Raw genomic sequence first — 25,337 nt, forward strand, 5'->3', positions numbered from 1 at the left:
ACAAATATATAAAACATAAAACCTTACATTTTGTATTATTTTATATGCATTTATACTATACATATTTTGTGCTCCTTCCAAACTGAGCTGTAATGTCCTTTGAGTATGGATGTGAAAACAGTTTGTGCCTTTGTGGATAGCACTGCAGGAGATCCGACGCTGTAGATGTGACAGTTGTTTATGCCTCATGGGACTACTGAAATTTAGAAGTTATCAAACACTATGGTCCATCTCAGCTAATTTTCTTATATATTGCAGCCTAGTAGATGGAATGTAACTTCATGCCACCCTTCTGGTAAGAGATCGGATTTTTCTTCACCGCACATCCTTACAGCTGCACATCGGAAACATCTCTGTACTTGGATGCTTATATTCATGGAGATATGTTCTCAATGCTCTGCTACAAGGGCTGTGACTCTGTGAGGTGGGTCTGGAAATCGGAATTCTCCTTGTATAATGTCCCCCACACCCAAAATGAAAGCTCCCCCCTTGTACAGGCAGATATTGTACTTGTGTGGAACCCAGCCCGTAAGTGATGTCACATTCTCTCCAAAAGTTGCTTTCGGAATCTTCAACACAATTCCAATGATATAATTGGAAATATCTGTGTTAAATATACAGTATTTTGAATTTTTGATGCATGGTCCCATTTGAAAATTAAAATAGAAGTTAGGTCTATCAATGGGCCGGGCAGACCTGACAGAACTGAATAACCCAATTATATAGAGCTTGAGTTTGCATTACCTGAACCAATTATAATTTGGTTGGATTGGTTTCGGTTGCTCCAAACTGATCAAGACATATTTTTCTCGTGATATATTTCTATTATAATCATATTATATGATTTTATTGATACCCAATTGTTGTAAACTTAAAATTAGTAGGTTTATTGTCAAAAAAAATGTTAGTTTAATGGTCCATAACATTTTACACTGTTTTGGGCTTGGGCCTTCTGGCCAAGCCCATTTAAATTTAGACGAGATCCCAATCGGTCCCACCCCTACCAATTATACTGAGTGGATTTCTTTCTTGTCTTCAAGAAGTGGAAAATCTCATGAGAAATCAAAACACCATCTGCAATTGTACGGCCATGAATGAATGCATTTTGAAAGTTGTCAACAAGTAAATGCATGCATGGTTTGAATCGATTAACTATGCATTTAGCTAAGGTTTTATAAATGGTATTAGTTAAACTAATTGGTCTGAAAGTCATTCATGGATGAAGGGGAGTGTGTATTCATGGTTTGAATCGATTAACTATGCATTTATGTTATATGTTTAAAAAAATTCAATTAAAAAATTGGTATGATGTTAATCCACATTGCCCTTTTTAGAACTATGAAGTAACCACCACTGCAATATATGTTGGCTCATACTGTAATGTAGGGGTGTTCTCAATTTGATTTAGTTCAAAATTTCTTAAACTATATTTATGGTTTAGTTAATTAACTAACTATATTTTTATTATTTAAAAATTGACTGATGCTACACTTATTATTTCTGAAATTGATTAACTCTATTCTTATCATTAACCTCCATTAAAATTAAAAACAATGTAAAATGCCTAAACTACCTTTTGGAGTTCAGATGCTATCGCACCCGTCAACTATAAACAACAGATCAGACGTTGTTTAGGCATACTAATCGACCACCCGTAAAAAACAACTATTTTCAACTATTCTCTCTCCAATAGTTTCTACTCCACCCACCCGTCGCTGGGTGGAGTTATAGGGTAGTGTCGTAGCAACTGTTGCGGAACTGCTATGGCTCCTATAGGAGCGAGACCTGAAGAAATGGAGACTCCGTTGCTAATGTCATAATATTCACTGGACACGGACCGCTTTCTATTCTTTTTCGTCATGTCACCGTCGGAGGCCAAAGACGTGGTTGGACTCTTAAGTATGCCACCGACAGACATGGCGATGGTGGACACAGTACTGGTACCTGTAGCAGGTATGATGGTGGGTTCAGCATGTTTGAGGAGCCACCGAATGTTCTCATCGTCCGACTTGTGACCGAGTTCTCTTAGGAGCTGAAAGATTCTTACCGCGCAGGTTGCAGGCATCCAGGATCCTACACCCTGACCTTCAACTTTGGTATGTCAGTCCTTCGTAGAAGCCCTTCTCCTAGGAACCATAGAGGGAAAGGAGAGAGGTCGAGTAAACTTCTACTCTACTTCTTTCTCTCTCCAATAGGCAGTGTCGCAGCAACTGTTGCAGAATTGTTGTGGTTCCTATAGGAGCGAGACCTGAAGAAATGGTGACTCTGTTACTAACGTCATCATATTCACTGGACACAGACCGCTTTCTCTTCTTTTTCATCGTGTCCCCGTTGAGGGTCGAAGACGTGGTTGGAATCTTAAGTGTGCCACCAATGAACATGGCGATGGCGGACACAATATCAGTACCTGTAGCGGCTATGATGGTGGGTTTGGTGTGTTCGAGGAGCCACTGAATGATTTCATCATCGGACTTGTGACCAAGTTCTCTTGTGAGCTGAAAGATTCTCGCTGCGTAGGTTGCAGGCATCCGGATCCTATGCCCTCGACCTTCAACTTTGCCGGTCCTTGGTAGAAGCCCTTCTCCTAGTAATCATAGAGGGAAGAGAGGTCAGAGGAGAAAGGATGTGCCAGGTCAAGGGGATAAGGGTAGTATTGGGCTTTAAAAAATTTTAAATGTCACATGATGTCACCTGTTTATGGGTTTTGATAGAATATTAAGAATGCTAATGGTAAGGATAGAGTTAATCAATTGTTTCTTAAAAATAACATTAGTCAATTGTAAGAATAAACTTAGTCAATTAATTAAACAATAAAGGTAGTTTAATAAAATTACCCTTAACATAAAACTTACATGAATCAAATTGAACTCAAATAGGTTCAACTCGATTTTAAATTGATTAATTTGGATAATTGAAATACACATATATGTTAAATGTATAGTTAAAATATATAAACATTTATAAAATAAAATAAATATAATATAATAATATTAACATATACTTAATATTAATCTATATTTATGATAAAAACATTTATTTTGGTTAATTCGAGTTTCAGTTTGAGTTTGGTTTTTAAATTATCAAACCAAACCAAAACAACAACTATATTCGATTTGGTTTTTGGTTCTGTAACCCTGTAAATGTAGCCAGATTCAGGCATCTCGTATGTATTGCTCAACTGATTGATTACTAAGGAAATAATGATATATTTCTATGAGCGGAAAAAAAAAAATCAATTAATTGTAACCCGATTCAATCTGACATGACCCCGTGAACAACTATGCTTTTAATCCCAATAAAATAAATATAATCTCCACCGACACCAGTGGGCTCCGCTTGTTAAAATGCGCATTATGCAATCCCACTCACACAAACCTACAGGCTACAGCTACAACCTGCAAGTTATGCAAGCTAGAAAACCCGGTCGTGGTGGGATTCGATCCCAAGTCTCCGCTTTAGACAGCTGCTAATTAGTGTTAACCGGCATCCTTCAAAGCTTTTATGCTCTCCTGGCAGGCTGGCACGCGCTTCATTCAATTCCCCTGTTCCCATTCCCGGTGCTTCTCTCTCTATTTACCATATAAAGAGAGAGAGAGAGAGAGAGTAACTGGATCAAATAAAAAAAAGCTATTTTGATAACTGTGAGAGTTTATGTCAGGATTCGGGATTCTAATGGTTGTAGACAGCTCCTACGCTTTGTGAGAGAGAGAGAGAGAGAGAGAGAGAGTGTGCGTGTGTGTCTGCATTTGTCGGAAAAAAACATAGATCTAGATCCGGCTGCGAGGAGCTCTAGATCCCGAATACGGTTTCTTTGATTCTCGGTCTCAGGTAGCTTCCAAGTTCTAACCAGTTCTTGCATTGATGCCGCCTTCTTATTTGACCGATCCATTTGATGTCTTGCTCAAAAATTTTAGATTGTTTAAGCATGCTTTTTCTCGAGACTTCACTGTGACTTCTGTCTGGATTTTTACGGAATTGGTATTGTGTTGCATTCCCTCCACTTCCTTTTAATTGGATTAGAATGACTTATCAGTAAAAGCTTCGATCTATTTTACTGGTTTGTGCTGCTTTCAGTTTCCATTTAATGTTATTTTTTTTTCTAGGAGCTATGTTGTTCTGGCTTGATTTTCTTAGTTTTAGCTTTCATTCCTTTTCTCCGAATTTTGATCTGGTTTACACATGCCGAAATTGATTTTGTTACTATGACTCAGCTCTAATTTGTGGTGCACTGTTTTGGATCTGACGCAATTGGATTTTATCAAGTTCTATATAAACGCAATGCGATTATTGTCATCAATTATCTCATACTTTAAATTCCTATCCTGTATTTGCTTTTTTGAACTTCCGGGCTGTTCTTCCGAAATTTATATTACAATTTCCTCATTACTATCTTCTGCACTGTTAATTTTACGCGTAATTTCGTTTTTATCTGATATTCATATTATTTGATTCTCATGTTTCCTGTCTTGTATCCATGTAAAATTTGGAAAATCTCCATGTGTTTTATCGACTAGAAAGTTGATCTAATACTAATTATTGTCTTTTCTTTTGTTCACCTCTTTTTGCCAGTGCATAGTCTTGTGAAAGATCATTTTTTTTTAATCCAGTAGCCATGTCAAGGAGGCCAGTGAACCCCTCTAGGCGCATTGCAGACAATGGCAGTGCACCATTTGCAAACTCATTGCATCAGAAATCACGCTCTTCACCCCTACTATCGGTTGGGCTGGTCGTTGTGGTATTTCTCATTTTCTAATCAAAATCCTTCCCTTTATTGTAAGATCATTCTTTAGAGTCTCTTATAGATTATTGACTTATTCATAGCGTCACAGCAAAGTAACACTACACTTTCTCATTGTTGCCTTTTTATTAACTGTTACTGCCCACAATGAAAAGAATTCACATACTGACTAAGCTCAGAAGATCAAATCTTGATAACATTTGTTTTGAAATTTCAGGGTGCACTCCTTCTTATTGGATATTCTTATAGTCACTCAGGTTTGTATTATGCTTTGCATATCCCTTGTTCAAAAAATTTTATAAGATGAACTTTGATATACTGTGTTTCATTGGCAAATGATGGGAAAGTTTTATATCCCATAAAACACTGTTGTTGGATGTCTTTTTACTATGTTTGAGAACATGATTTCTTCTTTCTTATTTTTAGTAGTTCTATTATTTGTTTCTGCCATGCATTTGAATAACTTTTGAAGTTTTGTCACCTCAGGTGGATTTGGTGGCAATATAGAAGCTGTTAGTAAGGTGGAAGGTATCTGTCCTTTTTTCCTTTTCTTTTCTCTTCTTCTTTTTTCCTTTACCTTTTTCCCTATCATGGGTGTTCATGCATTTAGTAAATTTCACGTTCTTTATTTGATAACCACTCCTTATTTGTTTCTTGATTGATTCCTGTGGTTACTGGTTAATGATGTGGTCACTGACTGAACATCCTTTTCTTTTCATTGAATAATCTGTTTGACACATCTTTTTCTAGATTTTCACCAACAATTTGAGAATGCTTTTTGTTTATTAGCATATCAGGAGACCTTTGATTTCCAACTTGCCATCTTTTTTCCTTTCACTGTGGTACTGTTGTTATCATTCTCTCTTTATCAGTTGAATCATTTGCATTGGAAAAACTTCTACATTATAGCATCCTTGATAGTTCCATTTCCCACCTAGTGAGATTGTATGCTATATATATCTTAGATGAGGCCATCGTCACTACAAGTTTTTGGCGTTGAACTACAACCTGATCCTTGTTCAAAATCATGAAATTTCAAAACCTTTTGAAAACTTCTTAGAAATACTAGAAGTCCCAAGCATGACAATCAAAACTATGAAATACTAAATATTTAGAAATTGCACTAAATGGAAACAAAAAATTAAAGCTTTGCAATTACATTGAGAGTTAAAATATGACACCACCCCTTTCCTCCATTTGCCTTTACAAGGCAGGGGCTTGAGGATTCTGCCTTGACCTTTTTGGTGGGCTATGACCAGTGCTCACTATTAAGCTTGTTTTTGTTCATCCTTCCAATTCCAGTAGAAAATATAGTTGATGCAAAAATATAGACTACATAATCAGTTATCTTATCTCATGCTTAACACTCTTTAAAAAGAGAAGCAAAATGTTATGCAAAACAGTGAGCATAAGGTTGATTGTACAATCAAAATCAATGACTAATATTGATTTACCACTTAACACTTTTAATAGAACTTTCTGTTTGTTCTTCCTAGAAATGTGAATTTCCACTTCTCATTTTATATCCTGAAGAAGCCTCTCCATAAACTGCAATTGGCTTCCCTTTGACCCCTTAGAATTGTCCAAAGCTGTACTGTTTTCTGATAAATTTACAAAAGAGTGAACAATTTATTTAGTAGATGTACTATTATGTTCTTATATAGTGAGAATATTAACATATTTCATGGAAAAAATAAAATTCAGGATCTGCAGCTTGGATTACGTGGGGGTTTCTGTATGAACTAAATTTTGTTCATGTTAACTGTTTGTGGTTAGATAAAAAAATAAGGTATTCAATTCCATATGTACATGGACAAAGTTGAATGCCTCTACGGGACACCCCCCTTTTCTTTGTACTTGTTTTTGTGGTTATCCTAGAGTCAGCTGAAAATGTTTATCTATGCCTATATTTGTAGGTGACTACTCGTGCACGTCAGAGGTCCAGAGAGCCATACCTATGCTGAGTAAAGCATATGGTGACAGCATGCATAAAGTTTTGCATGTAGGCCCTGATACTTGTTCTGTAATCTCTAAATTGTTAAAAGAAGAGGATACTGAAGCCTGGGGTGTGGAACCATATGACTTAGAAGATCCTGACAGTACCTGCAAAAGTCTTGTGCGGAAGGGCATTGTGCGTGTGGCTGATATCAAGTTTTCCCTCCCCTACAGGGCAAAATCCTTTTCTCTTGTTATTGTATCAGATGCACTGGATTACTTGTCTCCGAGGTACCTTAACAAGACTCTTCCAGATCTGGCAAGGATGGCTGTGGACGGTCTTGTTATTTTTGCTGGTAATTTTCCTGAATACATTTATGTCGCCTCACTTGCTGTAAAAAACTCAGAATGATGTATGCTGCATTAAAATGAACTTCTAAAACTGATGAATAATTCTCAGAAAACACTAATTGTTATGAACCTTTTCACCATTTTCTAGTCCCACTTACACTTTGATAAATGAATATATAATTTCACTGTCCTTGTAGTGGATTTTTTTAAGTGAGATGACTGACCAAAGTGTTTTTCTTTGTCTTATCATCAAAGCGAGCAAAGTAAAGCTTGCTAATATGATTAAACTTTATCTTGTTAACAAGCAAAGAGAAAAAGGAAAAGAACATCTTCTGGTTGTTTGTTATTGTTGTTTCCTTGTCTGCCTATTTCTTTTAATTGTCCCAGAATAATTAGTTAATTTGTGCATGTCAAGCTATAAAGAACCATCTTCTTATATCTAAAAATGGGCATGGATGGATTAAAATGTTTTTGATTCCTAGGAACTTCCTAGAAAAAGATGGAACTCATTGTGTGTGCATTCAAATATGGTAGAGAATCAAGTGGAGAAATGGGATAGATATTGCAAAACTGTTGCTCAAGAACGCATGGAGTACAGTACCCTCCTACGAGGACTTATGAGAGGCTCTCTTTGTTCTTGTCCTGTTCTACTTGATTAGACTTAGCATTTCTATTAGTTATTTTATTGTTTTCATCCAAGAAATAATAGAAAAATAAGAGGAGGAGAGGAGAAGAGAAAAAAGTGTTTAGGGAGCCAAAAGAATAGGCTGGTGGCGCCCTTTCTTCTATTTACAATAGGGTGACAAAAATAAAAAGGATGAATTACAATAATGCCCCTGGTGGCACATTAATAAAAAACAAATAAAAGAGAATGTTGACAATACAAAAGCAACAAGTAAATGATAGCATACTAATAGTAAACTAACAACACTCCCCCTTAAGTTGGTTGTATATGTCAATCATGCCCAACTTGTCACACAGTTCGTTGTGCCGCAAACATGGAAGTCCTTTTGTGAGAACATCAGCAAGTTGCTCCTTAGTGTTAAACATTTGAAGTACAGATTTCACCCTTTTCAAGCTTTTCTCTGATGAAGTGCTTGTCTACCTCAATGTGCTTTGTCCTATCATGAAGGACAGAGTTAGTCGCAATGCTTATGACTGCCTTATTAACACAATAAAGGGACATAGGGATGTCAACATTAAACTTAAGCTTCCCTAACAGATTCTTCAACCAAAGTACTTCAGCCACCCCATGCACCATAGCTCTATACTCAATCTCGGCACTCTTAACCTTGCAACCACACTCTATTTCTTACTTCTCCATGTCACCAAGTTTTCACCCACAAAATTATAGTACCTACTAGTGGATTTTCTATCATCCACAACACCTGCCCAATCCACATCTATATAAACTCTCACTTTCAGATGGTTGTGTTTACTGAATAGCAAACAAGTCCCTAAATACTTCTTCGAATACTTGAGAATCCTCTCAGTAACCTCTAAGTGTAGTACTTTAAGGGAATGCATGGATTGACTCAAAACCCCAACATAAGAAATATTAGAGTGTATCATAGAAAGGTATAATAGTCTTCTAACTAATTTTTTAAACGGTTTTACATCTTCCAAAGGTTCTCCATCACAATCACCTAGTCTATGATTAACATCAAATAGGGGTAGCAGTTGACTATGCACCTTATTTGCTTGTATTTTGCAAGAGATCTAAGATTTATTTTCTTTGAGAGACAAAGATACCTTTTTGTGGCTAAGAACTCCTTCAACTTTTGTATCTTAGAGCTTTAGTTACAACCTGCCCCTAATACCTCTTAACAAAGAGAGTGTGACTAGGCTAGCACTATCTGAACCCTACTTTCTGAACTTCCATATGAAATTTACTAAACAAGCTCTAGGAGAGTATTATAATCCATATAGGGACTTCCTCAACCTATACACCTTATTTTCATTGCCTTTGGCACAAAAACCAAGTGGTTGAACCATATACACTTCCTCTTCCAGATCACTTTCAAGAAAGTGTTTTTAACATCAAGTTGGTGCAACTCCCGGTCCAAATTGACAAGCAATGATAAAAGGGCCCAAATAGAATTCATCTTTATTATCGGGGCAAATGTCTCATTTTAGTCAACACAATATACTTGAGTGTACCCCTTAGCTACTAGCTTTGCTTTGTACCTTTCTATTGTCTCACCTGCCTTGTGCTTCACTATGAACACCCATTTACACCCTACTGAGTTTTTCCCTTTTGGAAGGTCCACCATCTTCCAAGTATGACTCTTATGGAGGGCATTAATCTCCTCCTTCAAAGCATCTATCCATTTAGGGTATGTCAAGGCCTTTGCCACACTTTTGGGTATGGGGGTACTATCAATAGCAGACAAGAAGGCACAATAAGGGGGAGGGATATGGTCATATGACATATAATGGGTGACAGGGTGTTCTGGAGTGCATGGCTTGACACCTTTTCTTTGGGCAGTAGGAATGTTTAGGTCATCCACGCGGTCATCAACTAAAAAGGGCTCAAAGGAATCAATGGGAACAAGGATACCTAGTTCAATTGGATTTACCTTTTGGGATTTTGACAGTGTTGGTTGCTCAACATCTGGAAACTCTACTTCTTTAGAACACCGCTGATCTCTATGGTGCATACGCAAGAAAACATGAAAAGGAGTAGGATCTGGAATGGAAGGAAGATGGACCTGGCGAGCTTGCTTCCCCTCCATACAACTCTTCCCTTGAGGAATAGTGTAGAATGGTTCTAACTCAAAGAAAGAAACATCGATAGAGACAAAGTACTTACGGCTAGCAAGATCAAAGCATTGGTAACCCTTTTGAGAAGAGGGGTACCCAAGGAAGATACATAGAATAACCAAGGGTCCAACTTACCACAAGAAGAAAACAAATCATGAACAAAATCTCGACAACCAAAAACTCTCATAGGAATGGTGAATAAAGGGATTGAGAGAACAAAAGTTGATGGCAGGCTTTATAGTCTAATACTCCAAAGGGCATGCAATTGATTACATATGTAGTAGTAAGCACGTCATCCATCCAAAAATGTTTAGGTACATTCATGTGTAATATCATCTCGCATGCTACTTCAAAGAGGTGGTTTTTTTCTTTCTGCAACACTATTCTGTTGTGGTGTTTTTGCACATAAACTTCGATGGGATGATTCATGGGATGCAAAAAAACTCATTTAGGTCACCATGGAAGTATTCTTTTGCATTATCTTATTGGAATATCTGAATCTCAACATGGAACTAAATAAACACTATCCACCGGAAATCCTTTACCATTTTTGGAACTTCATCAGTTCATCTCTAGTGAGCATGGGAAATAGCCACGTAGAGTGGGAATAATCATCAACCAATATAATAAAGTACTTATAACCCCCCTCCAATATTATAGTGGTAGGTTCCACACATCTGAATGTACAATATGGAAAGGGAAATTTGATCTTTTAATACTTGAATGAAAAACAGTTCTACATTGCTTGCTTAACCGACACATTTGACATTGAAAGTCAGACACTAGATATGATTTGGATAAAAGAGGAGACAAATAATTCAAATGACACATGACCCAGGTGGTTATTGCCATGAAAACACCTGACTCTTATTTGATTGATTCAACTATTGACTCTGAGGTTGATGCTAAGAAACCAGCCTTGCTTTCAAGAATGTAGAGACCATATGCCATACTTTCTCTACCAATCGTCCTTCTGAAGGTTAAATCCTAATAAACACAAGAGCCAGGAAAGAAGGTTACACCACAACTCAAGGGATTTGTAATACTACTAATAGAAAGCAAATTAAGAGGCTTTAGGTATGTGCAGCACATTACTAAGTTTAAGGCCATGGGGAAGAGATATATTGATCATTGACCCATAATGGAAGAGAATGATCCATCTACAAGACCCACTTTATCTCTCCCAGACAAATGGTTACAAGACAACAAAATATTGGGTTTACCAATCATGTGGTTGGAGGCCCCTAAATCAATAATCTAGGGGGAATCTGTGGCAATGGATGTAGGGAAGGCAAAAGCAACATTACGTGATGGACGCAAATGAAATAGAGGGGGTACCAGTAGTTGTACTGTCCATTTGACGTAAGGCCCTACCATATGATTCTAGATGCTCATGAAAGGAGTTAAAGATATCCTCCTTGGGGGCAAAACTAGTATGATGCACCTGAGTTGTACTAGTAGGCACACTAGTAGTCTGACTATCTTGAGCTACCATATTAGCTGCACTATACTTCTGGCCCTACATCGTGCTTTGCTCTTGGTTTTTTACTACCTACTTAGGCTTCCCAATGAAAACCCAATAAGTATCATGTGTATGTTTCAAACGCCTACAATGAGTACATCGTAACTTGTCCTTATCATCATACTTCTTGGTATCACTCTCCTTCATAACATTATTGCCATTTTTTTGCAACCAAAGCCATTTGTTGTTCCCCCTCATTTGTAACCATCACACTCTGTCTACTTTCCGTAGACTGGACCAGGGCATACACTTACTTGGATTGAAGGCAGCTCACTACCCCCCAAAATCTGAACTCTAAGGGGCTCATACACAAGGTTTAGCCCCAACAAGAAGGCAAAAGCCTGTTGCTGAGAGACTTTCTTATATGCCTTGGCATCATCATCATGCTTCCACTCAATAGTCCAGTAGTGGTCTAACTCCTTCCACACTGAGGTAAGAGCTGAATACGCTGAGAAACTACAATCCCTATGTTTACAAGTGGAGACTTAGCCTATAATTGATAAATCTTGGCATAATGCTTTTGTTCAGAATATTGTTTTGGCATGTTCCCATATCTCATTAGCAGTGTCTGCCCACATAAAATTCTTCCTCACATCAGGTTCTATGGCTATAAGAAGGCAAGACATCACCATACTATTCTCCTGATCCCCACCTATCATGTTCAAAAGTTCCATTTTTAGGTTCTTTTACCTTCCCATTAACATATCATGTTTTTCCTCTTGCAGTTACACAGAACTTTATACCCTTAGACCACTCCAGATAATTCAGGCCATTCAAGGGGGCAATCGACATAGGGAAAATCATGTTATTAGACCTTACACTAGTTGTTCCCCATGATGCTGTAACCCCAGAAGAAGCAGAGTCATTGGTGGCCATTTGAACAACACCAAAATGCAAAAAAAAGTAAAGATCTGAAAAATATAACTGGTCACAACTCATCCCCAACACCTGCAATCACAAATAGGGGAGCAAAACTTCAACTGAACTACTCAAAAGAGTCAATCAAACTGATGAAACTAGACAACCACAGCTGTACAGTACTAAATCTTCAAGCTTTAACGGCTTTCAGTCCTCATACACCAAGTTTTAACTATTCTCAGACTCAGTCCACGTACTCTCACTTTTACTGCATCAAACTGTCACCACCTATTCTTCTTGGTGTTACGACCAAGAGAGAACAACAAAGAAGAAAAGAAGTACTGATTTGATCAGGCCGATTAGGGATTCTTCACTCCATAGTCCAAAAAACAGAGAATTCTGGGTAAGAAGAGATCTGAATGCTTCTACTGCCCAACGATCAGATCTGATACCATGTTTTCATCCAAGAAACAATAGAAAAATAAGAAGGGAGGAGGAGAGGAGAAGAGAAGAACGTGTTTAAGGAGCCAAAAGAATAGGCTGGTGGTGCCCTTTCTTCTATTTATAATAGGGTGACAAAAAATAAAAGGGAGGAATTACAATAATGCCCCTGGTGGCACAATCTAATAAAAAAACAATAACAGTAACTGATAGCATACTAACAGTAAATTAAAAGCATTTATATTATTTTTATTATTGATAGGAAGGAAGTGTATGTGGGATGCCAATGTCCAATGCATATCTGACATAGGGACTTCATCCATTTACAAGAATTCATGGGCTTTGGGATTTCTAGATGGACCTCGTTGTACATGAATGACAATTTATTGTTATTGAGTTTTATTACCTAACCAAACTTATTTATTTCTATTTGTAGGTTATCCAGGCCAACAAAGAGCTAAAGGTGCAGAGCTCTCCAAATTTGGAAGACCAGTAAGTATCCGATTGCTTCTTTGTGGGGTTTTAGTGTGTAATTTGGTAGTTTGTTTCATTTATTGACATATGTGCCAAATAAACCATTGCACCATTAATATGACGATGGAATGTTATACCCTTAAGATTGGAGACCAAGAGAGAAATCAATGTGACCTTTTTCTGTACCTTGGTTCAACAATTCATAACATGAGAGAGATTGAGGAGGATATCACCTAGCATAGGATGGGGAAAATGGAGAGGGTGCGTCAGAGTCTTATGTGATAGGTGAATACCACTTAGATCAAAAGGAAAATTCTATAAAGCATCTTTAAGGCCAACAATACTATATGGAAAGAGTGTTGGGCAATCAAGAAGCATGTCCAAAAAAAAGTGTGGCACAAATGCGTCGCTGAGATGGATGATTGGAAAAAATGAAGTCATTCAAAAGAACCTATGAGTATCTCCAATAGGTGATAAAATGAGATAAAATAGACTTAGATGGTTTGATCATATGCATAGAAGACCACCTACAACACCCGTAAGTAGGGGTGGCCACGAGCCAAGCTCTTCATGAGCTTCTCAAGCTCGGCTCGGCATGGTTTCAGCCAAGCCTCAAGCTGAGTTCAAGCCCAATTTACAGGCTCGATTAATAAACAAGACGAGCCCGAGCCTAATAGAGCTAGGCTCGTGAGGCTCGCGAGCCGAGCTCGAATATATATATATATATATATATTATAATTCTTAAATTTTTAAATATCAATTAAAAAATATTTTTTATTTTTATAAAACATTTTTTCTCAAATCGAGATCGAGCTTGAGATCGGCTCGAGCTCAAGGTTCTAGCTCGAGCTCGATCCTTGTACTACCTTGGCGAGCCGAGCTTGAGCCTCGTACTAGTCGGATCGGTTCAGCTCAAACCCACCCCTACCCATAAGAAAAGTGATTAGTTGCAAGTTGAAGGGACTAGAAGGACTAGGAGCAGACTATAAAGGACATTGGTCAAAATAGTAAGAAATGATTTAAGTGCTCATAATTTAACAATATATATAACATTAAACCAGTGTTTTAAAAGGCATGGGAGGCGTACGCCTCTTGCGCTTTTCTCATGAGGCGTGCTAGAGGCGTACGCCTCTTGCGCCTCATGCACATCCGATATGAAAATACAAGAAAAAAAAGAAAAAGGAAAGGAAAGGAAAGGAAAGGAAAAGAAAAGTAAGGGAAGGGAAGAAAAGATAAAGGGAAAGAAAATGGTTTGCCCCCTATCCCTTCGGCTGGGGGGCTTTGCCCCCCAAACCCCCCCTCCCCCTTTTCATATCAGCCCAATCTGATATGAAAATACTGTTATGCATCTTTATTCTTCTTAATATAAAAGATTTTTATTAAAAATAAAGAAAAAATGAGATCCCCCCTTCCTTTTCATCCTCTTTTTAAGGAGGCTTACGCCTCTTGCGTTCTGAATTACGCCTCACGCCTCTAGGTAGTGGAACGCCTCTGCGTTTTAAAACACTGCATTAAACCAATACTTGTTATTAGCCTAGTACTTGCTTTATCTAGGTTATCCCACTTTCTGGCTGCTTTTTGCTCCCCTCATATGGCACCAGAAGTTGCCCTATCCATGTTATGTCAGTCACTGGCTATTGTAAAAACATTTTAGCACCAAGTAATGGTAAAATCTCGGGTTGTCAAGTGTGAGAACGCAAGTTTGAGTCTGAGACTGGCCACTTTGTGCAAAAAAATTGCCAAATGTTAGGACCATATCCAGTCAGCCCCTCCCAAGACCCCAGATAGCTGGAACCAACATTGGGTAATGGCCTTTCTGTATGGTGCATACCGCTGCTTTGCATTGCACCAGTCCTTGTACATACTTGTGCAATGATGCTTTAGCTTATGAAATTGGACCTTGGTTATAATATCACCTCCAATTTCTAGTCTGTTACATTTCTGGCAATACCTGGAGGATGATGGGCCCCTTGGGGCTGATATGTTGCTGACTGAGAACTCATGTTATGGTGTTTAAATATGACTAGGTATGCATCTGTTTTTCTCAATGCTTCCAGGACATGTTTCCCAGAATAATCAATGAAATCTTGGCCTTCAATTGTGTACCTGGTGTATCTAAGATGTTCTTCAAGTAGTCAAGGTCTCTGTTTACCTTATGGTTCCCATTGGAAAGAAGATGTGTGTAGTTGCACCTTATGTACTTTTAGTCTCTCTCATGGTTCATGGGCATCCAGAGAAGTATTGATTTGGTGTATCACAGCCATACATTCATTAACATCATAGGTGTTAAGTCTTTGCAAGAGTATTATAGATATCATTCTTCACTTACTAATTTCTTCTGCTTTATTTACAACAGAACAATGAGACTCCAAAATTGAGAAGGCATTGGAGCTAAGAAAATACCTGGAAGCATACAGACACTTGAGGTGTACACCTCATATGCTCTTACCTTTTAAGCTAGTTTTATATAATAAAAATATTATACATACAAGTAGAGGCACCATTTTATCATGTTCCCCATTAGATATTAACATAATATAGAGGATAAAAAACCTCCAAATTTGTTTATTCTAATACAATAATAAAATGTTATAAGTAGAGATGGGGGCTTTGATGTCTTTTAATGCATTACAATTAACTTGAATATGAGATTACACAATTGTTTATGATAACATTGTACAATTTATGTGATTAGTTAATTTTGAAATTTTGATTTGTAACTTTGCAAGTGATATATTGATGGCTAATGATACTTGTATAATTATGAATGATGATACTTCATGTAATGGTACTACAATTCTATATTTAAATGTGATAGTTTTGTTATTAGAAATTGAAAATAAAAGAATTTTATTAACTTCTCATAATTTTTTCCTATTTGTATGGGATATTACTATATATTTATTTAATTTATCCTATTTTAATTATTTATTAATTAAAAAATTCATGCTCCTTGATTCTGGTTTATGCCTCATGCCTTAGTATGGTGAAATGCCTTATATCATGCATCCATATTTTAAAATATTTGCCCTTAGTTGTAATGGTTTAGCCCTTATTGAAGATTATACATCCTTCAGGGCATTTAACTCCTATTCAAGTCCATGGCTTTCTAGAAGCTCTCTGATTCCTTCCTGGTTTTGATGATTCATTTGCCTACCATGCACTGGTACAGTAGGGAGTAAAACACTGTTGCTAACAGTAGGCATTTATCTGTTTGGTTTCAGTTACAGCCACATATATCCATTCATTAGTTGAATTGCACAGTTTCGCTCATAGATTGTTTGATCAATTGCAATTCTAAAAAGACAATATGACCATTAGAGTAGTTTTGTGATTCTAGAGAGAATGTGCTGAGTATGGCTGAGGTTAGGTTTGATACAATTTGGCAATAAGAAAGAATACGTCAATAAGTAGTGTATAGCTGATAAGAGATGGATGAATGGCCAGATCAGGAGAATAAAATTGGGAAGTATTGCATTCTTAGGAACCTAGGGGTTGCTTCAATAGGTCATAAAATGTGAAGTGTTTATTTAGATAATTTGTCATGTGTATTTAATTTCAATGTTGCCCCAGTGAGAATGATATTTTTTTGGTAAATCCAATGAGGATGATTTTTGTGCAAGTTATAAGCACAGGACAAGAGCATGATAGAGAAGTATGTGGTTGTGGTAAGATAGGTTTGAGGACCTATTATTTAGCAAAAGATATGGCCATATAGTACAGAGTGGAAGAGAATGGTATCTTGCAGTTTATACAGAGAAAGCACAGACCAGAACAACAGACAGAAGCCTTTACTCTTCCTCCCCCTCTTTGTGACAGTGATCAATGCATTTCTTTTTTATTGGTATTTGCATTCAATTTTTGGTGAGAGGTTTTCCAAATCTGGTGGCCTATTCTGGTTATGGTTTGCTGTTGCAGGTCAAATTCTGATTACAATTTTCAGAATGTTTGATTATAAAAATGACATTCTAAAATGTTTTCTCTGTGAAGGCAAAATTACGGAGCTCGTCTTGGTGGATACGGTATTTTGTTCAGACTGGACTGGAAGAAAACGAAGCTGCCATCAAGAAGTTTGAGCAGGCTGCTGCTAAAAGGTCATACAAACCAAGCTGCCAGGTATTCCACCTTAGTGCATACCGCTGAAATCTCAACATAACGTCTCCACCACCGTGGTTGGAGATTCTTGGTAGAACTAAAACAAAGGAGTTTTCACCCTTAGCTCTGAATTGAAGGGACATCCCCCTGCTGCTAAATCAAGATGGGTGGGTGTGACCATTTCTGATCACTTTATTTTGTCCTCATAAGGTGATAGATATTTATTTATTGAAATTTACATGAGCTTCAGCATTCTCTAAGATGTATTTGCTAAGTTAGGTTTTCCCATTTGTCTGTTGTAACTGCAAAGACTGTTTTCATTCATTGTATGATTTTGCCAAGACTTAAAGTTATATTTTACGAGAAAAAGTTTAGTTTCAAGTGAAAACCAGCAATTCTTTGTTTGAATTTATATTTTACCAAAAAAACTTTCCATATGAACTATGGACAGATTATTTATTTATTCGGAGCCTTGTGGAGCCCCAGATAGGTCTCCCCACGGAGTTCGGATTTCCTCTTAACATAATCCTCCTCACACCATCCGCACATTGAAAACCAATGTTTTAAAAACCGACCTGGAGGGTGAACTGTTTTTGCCTCTGGGTTGTGGGTCACCAGTTTGACTGGCCAGGTTGAACGGTTTAGACCGTGCCACATCAGCGCATATATGTACTAAGTATTATATATATATATATTATAACAATAAAAAATGTATAAATATATTTTAGATATGTTATATGTATTATTTTATATTTAATTTATGTTTTTAATTCATTTTTTAGTTTTTTATTTATAAAATATTAAAAATTCAATTTGAGGTAAAAAAGGTTTTTTTGCTAAAATAGCGAGGTAATGCACCTACGGTTTCTTGGGACGCATACATTTCAAAAAGTTACCTAAAATAAAAAAAAAAATCCCAATTGGACATCAAAAAAGTCATCCCAATTGTGTGCATCGAGTGTGCAACCCACAACTTGGCCATCAGGTCGAATGGTTTTTGACCAAGTCAACAGTTTTTTATTGTTTGGTGGGTTTTAACTGAATTGGACTCGGAATTCTGGCTGGGTGATAGTTTGAATGATTCAACCGGCCGGGTCAATGGAGGGTTAAAAACATCTTATTTGTATGTTTTATTCAGGGAGAGAGATTCTCAGTGCACGACTGCAAGTGATATGAGGTGGGTGTGAACCATTCTGTGAAGAGGGAGTTTGGATCTCTAGTATCTGATTGCATGAGAATATCTTTCATACATTTATATTCCATTCTTTCACGTATAGAGTTTTTGCTTGCAGAGAATCCCTTTGCATGTGGAAGAAATCCAGATTCCTCACGCTACTTTTTGCTTCATCTCCTCATTCTTTTATTTTTTTTTACTTTTTTAATGGTTTAGCGAATTGTTGTAGCCCTCACAGCAACCAGCCGGAGGCTTTTTTTTTTTTTTTTTGAAAAATAACCAGCTAGAAACTAAACAGAGATTTTAATAAATGTAAAAGACTAAAAGTTGGCCAAAAACACCATGCTTTTTTTTGTTAAAGCCCAACGGGCTGCTAACGCTATTATAAAGTATCAACCGCAGCAACATCTAGTATAGATGGTTTTAGAGTAGTGAGTAGAAATTCACTGAAATTGAACACATGGCGGGAGAATTGGGTGAGATGCGATCGGATTAAGAAACATTTTCAGTCCGATCTGGCCATAACAAGCTACCCTGCCTGTTTGATTGAACCATCCTAATGTTTCTAACAATTGACTAATTCTATCTTTACCATTAGCATCGGCTAATATTCTGTCAAAATCTTATGACATTTAAGATTTTGCTAAAACCCAATATTATTCCCATCTCTTTCTTTTCGACGCAGCGGCAAAACACCAGTACCCCTTCCTCCAACCTCTCTCTCTCTCTCTCTTTCTCTCTCCTTCTTCCACCTTCAGCCAACCCTTTTCACCTTCTTCAAGTTCGCAATACCGAATAAAGCTGGCAACAAACCTTAATGGAGGTTGTTAGATCAAAATTCTCTTTATTGTTGTTTGTTTCATTTCTTTCATCTCTCGCGATACCTTAATGGAGGTCGTCAGATCATATGGTATTTGATGATGGGTGATTTAGCCCGACCTAGTAAAAAGGGGACACATGGACACGACCTGACCAAGAAATGACAACTCAACCTGACAAGCTTAGTTCGCAACAAAGGATCTTGCGTATTCAGTCACATAGGCACAAAGGTCACGGTTTAAGGATCACTTCGGAGCAGAGCCACCTAGATGCAGGTTTCACCTCGACATTGAGGCACCTCGGTATTCAAGCCAGTTTGGAACTAAAAGGCCGAAGTACCAGTTCGGAACCAACAACTCAAATCGACACATAACCAACTCTAGAGGTCTCTCCAACAACTCCAGAATCCCTCAAGATCATGATAAATTAATAGACCCCGACCTTTTCGAGATCACGATAAGCACTTATCGTCACTCCGTCGGAATCGGAGGAGGAACGAGATAAGCCTTACCTGTATGTTGTTCCTTCGGAAGCGGAGCGAACTCCATCTCCACATCCCAGATATCCCGGAACTCTTTCATGTGCCCCACGATTACTCAACTATATAAAGGCTCCAACCCCGATGGCATGAGGTATGCATGATTTCTTTGCTCTCTAACTCTCTACATTCTCAAAGCTATTTCAACTCGCAACAGCTTACTAACTTAAGCATCAGAGCGATCTCGCCGGGCTAACCACTCTTGATTCTCTGGTATTACTTTGTAGATTTACCTATCTGGGAGCACTCAGACATCAGTATTCTATGAGATCAAATGGCCCTTAATGGAGCCACCGGAGAGTTCTCTTCACTGCTTAATCCATTTGCACTCTTCACTGCCTCCCTTCTCCTCTGTCTATTTTTGGATCAACAAAAATCACGCACCACTGCAACTTCCAACAGCGGCAATGATTTTCTTCTTCCTCTGCCCCCCTTCTCCTCTATTTTTGGATCGACCAAAATCACCATCGCCACTGCAACTTCCAACAGCAGAGGTGATCTTCTTCCTCCACTCCCTTTCACCTCTGTTTTTGGATCGACCAAAATCACTGCCGCCGCTACAACTTCCAACAGCAGCAGTGATCTTCTTCCTCTGTCCCCCCTTCCCCTTTTCATTCTCCCTCTCCACCTCCCCTACAAGCTGGTAGAGCGATTGGAAGTGTCGGTGGTGGTGCTGGTCCGGTGATGGGAGTCCGTACAATCTCATAGCCATCTGATCAAAAGAATCTCAACAACCACGAGAACCAGACCCTCTTCACTACTCACCAGATATTGGAAGCATGGATCTTCGTATCTCAGGAGCTCACCGGAAAACCAGCCCAAGACGAAGCACAGACAGTAGACAATGTTGAATCCTCGTTCAAGGTCACCTCCACATAACCGACCCCAGAAGCACCACTCGTTCTTGGTTAGTTGAGAAGAAACCCAACTTAGAAAAAGCGGCGGTTGCCGGAAAATTCGAAATAGTGGTCGAGATGTCAATCCTAATGGTGACTCTGGCCATAATGCTCTTCTGGGGTAAACTTCATGCTAGTTTAGTTACGTAAGCATGATTATATTCCATCCCTCGCCTCTGAATGGCTGTAAAGCCCGACATAGTCCCTGGAGAAGGAGCGAATTCTAATAGCATTGATTTCAACTCCGAAGAGTACAAGAAAAAGGTGACCTTAGAGGGTTGTTGGAAAGAAACCACCGGAGCGGTGTTGGACTTTTCTGACTCAGTCGAGATTATGTTCACATGATCACATCTAACTTTGCTATATTGAGGTTGCCACATTGTCATGGAGTAGCATCTCCCTATTCAAATCCAACTGCCACAACTGTGAAAGGGTTGGTGTGCTCAGATCAGCTGCCACTGGTTGCCACCAAATCCAAATCTACCGTTGTAATTGCAGTGGCGATGATAATGCAAGAGAAGGGATAAAGAGAGAATGAGGGGAGAGTAAAAATGGGATCAAGGGAGATTCAGAAGACAACTTAGGCAAAATATGGACATTTCATTAGTTCTATTACGATTTAACGGTGATGGCAATCGTTAGAAACTGGAGGGTTGGATTAAGACAATAATTAAATAGTAAAAGTACAACTTCTCAATTACCTAAACAATAGGAAAATTTTTTGCTGAATTAGATTTGAAAGAATCTTTTTTATGATAATATGGGCAGCGCGGCCATCGTTGAAAGGAGCCTTTGCTCCTCTATAAAGGAAGCGAAACAAAAGTAAACTCGACTCTATAAGATTCAAGTGGAGTGGAGTTGGAGCCGGGAGGGAGTGTATATGGAAGAAAGGTCTTTTTACCAAAAAAAAAATGACTAAGTTTGGTCAATTGACAATTTTAGTTATGTTTTTAAAATAATAGCAAATTGAGTGAGTGGGAGGAAACATTAAGTTTTTAGGACAAAATTACCTTTTGTTAAAAACAAAATCCACTGAATCCAAAGAGCATTCATGTTTCATTCGTTTGACTCCATCCATTCATATTGTGGCTGGCTGGAAGCATCTCCAAGTTCAAGTTTGACTCCATCCATTCAAACTGTGGCTGGCTGGAAGCATCGACTCCATCCATTCAAACGATTTCAGATTGGGAAGCATCGATTCCATCTGACTGGGAAGCACCAACTTAATCGATTCAACTACGGCTGGTTGGGAAGTCTCCATCTTCAAAGCAATATCCGTCTTAATTTGAGTTTGAGTGATTTGGGGTCCCATTCTTCATCCAAGTGTGAGTTCAAGCGATTTGGGATCCCATTCTCCATCCAAGTTCGAGTTCGAGTGATTTGGGGTCACAAAGTTCGAGTTTGAATTTTTTTTTTATCAATAACAATTTCAGTAATTTTATTAAAGCACAAGAATAGTTACATGAAGGAAGACAAACACTCTTATCTTTCAAAGACAATTTAATTCCTCAAAGAAAGAAAGGAAAAAGAAGCAAATTAGTTACAACTTAGCCCAAAACATTACATCCCTTTCTATTCCCTGTTTAGCTATCCCATCAGCTATAGAGTTAGCTATTCTTTTAACCCAACTCATCTTGATTTCCATTTTTCGCACCAGCCACTTGAACTTTCTTCTCTCATTGAAGTACTACCATAATCCACAGTTGTCTTTCCTCAGCCACCCTATGACCACCTCTAAGTCCCCTTCAATTATAAGTTTTCTGATGTCCATTTTCTTAGTTTTTTGAACTCCTTCCATAACTTCCAAGATCTCAGCTCTAAGAGAGTCCCTCACTCCAATTGGACCTGAGAACATGGCTGAAATGACCCTATTCTCATCCCTAAAAACACCCCCAATCCCTGATTGTCCAAGATTCCCCCTACAACTCCCATCAAAGTTTCGTTTTAGGAATCCAGCAGGTGGGGGTGTCCAAGACACCTCCACAGCTGATCTAGACTTCATATAGCTTGCAATCTCACCCCACTTCCTCAACATGTCATCCATCGTGTAGTCTGTGAATAACTCTAGAGATTTCAACCATTGAACAACCCTGATATGGATCACAACCCTCAATTCTTCAGCTCCTCTCTCCTTATCCGAAAAGATTCTAAGATTTCTTTCTTCTCATAAGGACCAACATACTACAGTTCTCAGTCCTCTCCACATAGTCCTTCCCCTTTTCACATGCCACCTGAACAAAGAAGGAGAAAATAGGCTCTACAAATCTGATGGAGGGTTCCACCTGCGCCCAAAGAAAGAAAAAGCCCATTCCCAAATTGACTTTGCAAATTGGCACAACACCAGTAAGTGAAAACCAGTCTCCCCATCCGCTTTGCAAAGAACACACCAATGAGGTGATAAGCATGTATAGGGTCTTTTCTTTTGAAGCAAATCACTAGTATTGAATCGTTCTAGATAGGCTTCCCAACAAAAACTACCAACCCTAGGAGGGTTGGTCTGCACCAAACCTCATTAACTAGGAAAAGGGGAGGTTGCAGGATTGGTGGACTGATATAAGACTCTAAAAAATGAAACATAGGAAAAAGAGCCCAAGGGAGTCGGGGTCCAAGTTCTAAAGTCCACCTTAGAGGGGTCAATGAAGACATTATCAAGAAAGTCAAGAAAGCTCAAGACACTGTGGAAGTCAGAGTCCCTCACAGCCCCTCCTCAATCCCATGTTCCACCCAAACCCAGAATTGGAGGAGGAAGGGGTGACAAAAAAAGAAATTGGCTTATTTTTAAACTCAAAAAGGGCATACAGGGAAGGAAACTAGTCCTTAAGAGGAACATTTCCCACCCAAGTTTGTTACCAGAATTTTATGGAAGTGCCAGAGTTCAAATCATACCTGACCAGTGGAGAGAAGACTAAAGCAAATCATGAATGGCTTTCCAAGGTGAATTGCTTGTGGTTCTTGCTCTGATTCCAGCATCCCATCCACTATTCTAAACCATAGCTTCTCTTACTCCAAAGGAAACCTCCACAACCACTATCCCAAATGAAATGATGGGAAATCCATCACATGGACGCCCAAAGATTGCGGAATAAAGGGGCGAATTTCAAAAAATTTTCTCTCCCTTCAACTGGGAATCGAATTCCCTATTTAGAAAATCATATTTTCAAAGAATCATTCTTGAACCATAAACTGAACCAGATCTGAACCAAAAGGAGTAGGGAGAGATAATACCTGATACAGAGAAGTAGTCTCACAATTAAGGTGTTCACGCCCAAGGAATGATCCAAAATCTGCTCCCACTGAAGATGGCGCAGTGCAGGGTGGAGCAGAATTAGCAGTGTTCTTCCAAAAGAACTTGACCCTTCTCAAGAATCACCTGGATGGCTTGTGAATACAACTCCCACCAATATTTTCTCCAAAAGATTGGAATCAAGATCCAATCTTGATTTCTCCCAAGAACTGGAGATCGTACTGTTGTACGCGACGGCTGCAGGAAGGAGGCGGCAAGAGAGTATTTACAGGGTGTAGAATTCTCTCTTCTATAATCTCAGCTCTGAAGACAATGATCTTTGGATTGCATTGCTTGTCTAAAGGCTGCCGCCCCCTTTTCCTTTTATAGACTTAAAGGGATCAGCTCCTAATCCCATTAGGAGTTGCTAACCCAAATCATATTTGGATTAAAAATCCCTTTAAGTGATAAGGGATAACCCTTATCTTATCTATAGATTAGATCAGCTATCTCATAATCTAATTAGGAGGTTTCTAGATCTAAATCTCATTTAGATCTTGGACTCTCTAAGTGGATAGGGTGTGGGCCCAATCCTATCAGCTGATCCATCTCAGAATTTGCCCCTTAAGTGACTAATCAAATTAGCCCAATTCAAAATGGGCTTAAGGCCCATTTAAGGTTATGTATTCATTTAGCCTTCCAAACTACTGCCCAGTTGGGCTTCCTTGTATGGCGTGGGACCCTAACATTGATCTACACATCACCCAACCTTTGTTACAAGGCCTCGTCGAATACAATGTTATGGACAGTGCACCCCCTGGAACCCATCAGGTGGGCTCTATGGGCCCAACAGTTACCTTAAGTGGTCCCTGGGCCAAGCCACCTTGTAACACCCAGGGACTGTGAGCAGATGCAAGATTAGCCCATCAGGTATTATCCTCGATGGTCTTACACTTAACCTCGCAGCCCATAATGATCATACACTGCCCGACAAGAGAGGACCTCTCCCTCGACTACAAGGAACAGTGTTGCACTCTCTGCTTATATGGATCCTGGGAATTAAAACCTTTTGCAAATCATTTCGAAACCATAATTTATATACTTTTATATCTCATATAAAATATATTTTGCAAAACAAATCTCAACGATTGAAATCGCCTGCCGGCAGTCTTGGTTTCCATTAGTGAGAGTGCATCCCCGATCATTACCTTTGTCCGACAAAGGGACTGATCCTGTCACTATGATCGCCCACTGAGATGAATTCTCAGATTGTCCCAACATACCCAGGTTTTGACCCCCGCTAAGGATCTCACTGATTGGTACATCAAAGACAACCCAATCCGACACCTAGTGCAGTATCATAATCGAGTCTAGGGGTCGGGTGTAACTTTCAAGTTTTGCCCATCAATCTCCAAGGTCCATGGCAATACTGGAAATCTGGTCCAATTCAAAGATTCAATTAATCATACACTGCATGTGCCTAGGGTCTCACCCCGATAGCTGAGACAAG

At 38.6% G+C, this 25,337-nt stretch overlaps 1 protein-coding gene and 2 long non-coding RNA genes across 3 annotated transcripts; all 3 read left to right on the forward strand.

The window, feature by feature from the left end:
• Nucleotides 1-1,924: 1,924 nt before the first annotated feature.
• LOC148847717 (uncharacterized) lies at nt 1,925-2,764 on the forward strand. Its single transcript, XR_016101396.1, has 2 exons — nt 1,925-2,096; nt 2,300-2,764. It is a non-coding gene; the product is annotated as an uncharacterized LOC148847717 (long non-coding RNA).
• A 605-nt stretch (nt 2,765-3,369) lies between these two features.
• LOC148847718 (putative pectin methylesterase CGR3) lies at nt 3,370-17,565 on the forward strand. The gene is made up of 7 exons (XM_088948879.1): nt 3,370-3,828; nt 4,570-4,735; nt 4,956-4,990; nt 5,220-5,266; nt 6,655-7,029; nt 13,045-13,100; nt 17,073-17,565. The coding sequence occupies exons 2-7, from the start codon at nt 4,613-4,615 to the stop codon at nt 17,223-17,225; spliced, it is 789 nt and encodes a 262-aa protein (XP_088805005.1). The 5' UTR covers nt 3,370-3,828; nt 4,570-4,612; the 3' UTR covers nt 17,226-17,565.
• A 739-nt stretch (nt 17,566-18,304) lies between these two features.
• LOC148847719 (uncharacterized) lies at nt 18,305-18,709 on the forward strand. The gene is made up of 2 exons (XR_016100492.1): nt 18,305-18,354; nt 18,470-18,709. It is a non-coding gene; the product is annotated as an uncharacterized LOC148847719 (long non-coding RNA).
• The last annotated feature ends 6,628 nt before the right edge of the window (nt 18,710-25,337 follow it).

This window comes from Nelumbo lutea, chromosome 6 (assembly GCF_056320005.1).
Source record: "Nelumbo lutea isolate HS-2025 chromosome 6, American lotus-T2T, whole genome shotgun sequence".
NCBI lineage: Eukaryota > Viridiplantae > Streptophyta > Magnoliopsida > Proteales > Nelumbonaceae > Nelumbo > Nelumbo lutea.

What these genes read in the sequence shown, in the direction of transcription:
- LOC148847718 (XM_088948879.1), top strand. Translation starts at nt 4,613, where the DNA reads ATGTCAAGGAGGCCAGTGAACCCCTCTAGGCGCATTGCAGACAATGGC. An exon ending in ATTGGATATTCTTATAGTCA is followed by an intron (nt 4,991 to 5,219) that starts CTCAGGTTTGTA and finishes AAGTTTTGTCAC; the next exon opens with CTCAGGTGGATTTGGTGGCA. An exon ending in CGGTCTTGTTATTTTTGCTG is followed by an intron (nt 7,030 to 13,044) that starts GTAATTTTCCTG and finishes TTCTATTTGTAG; the next exon opens with GTTATCCAGGCCAACAAAGA.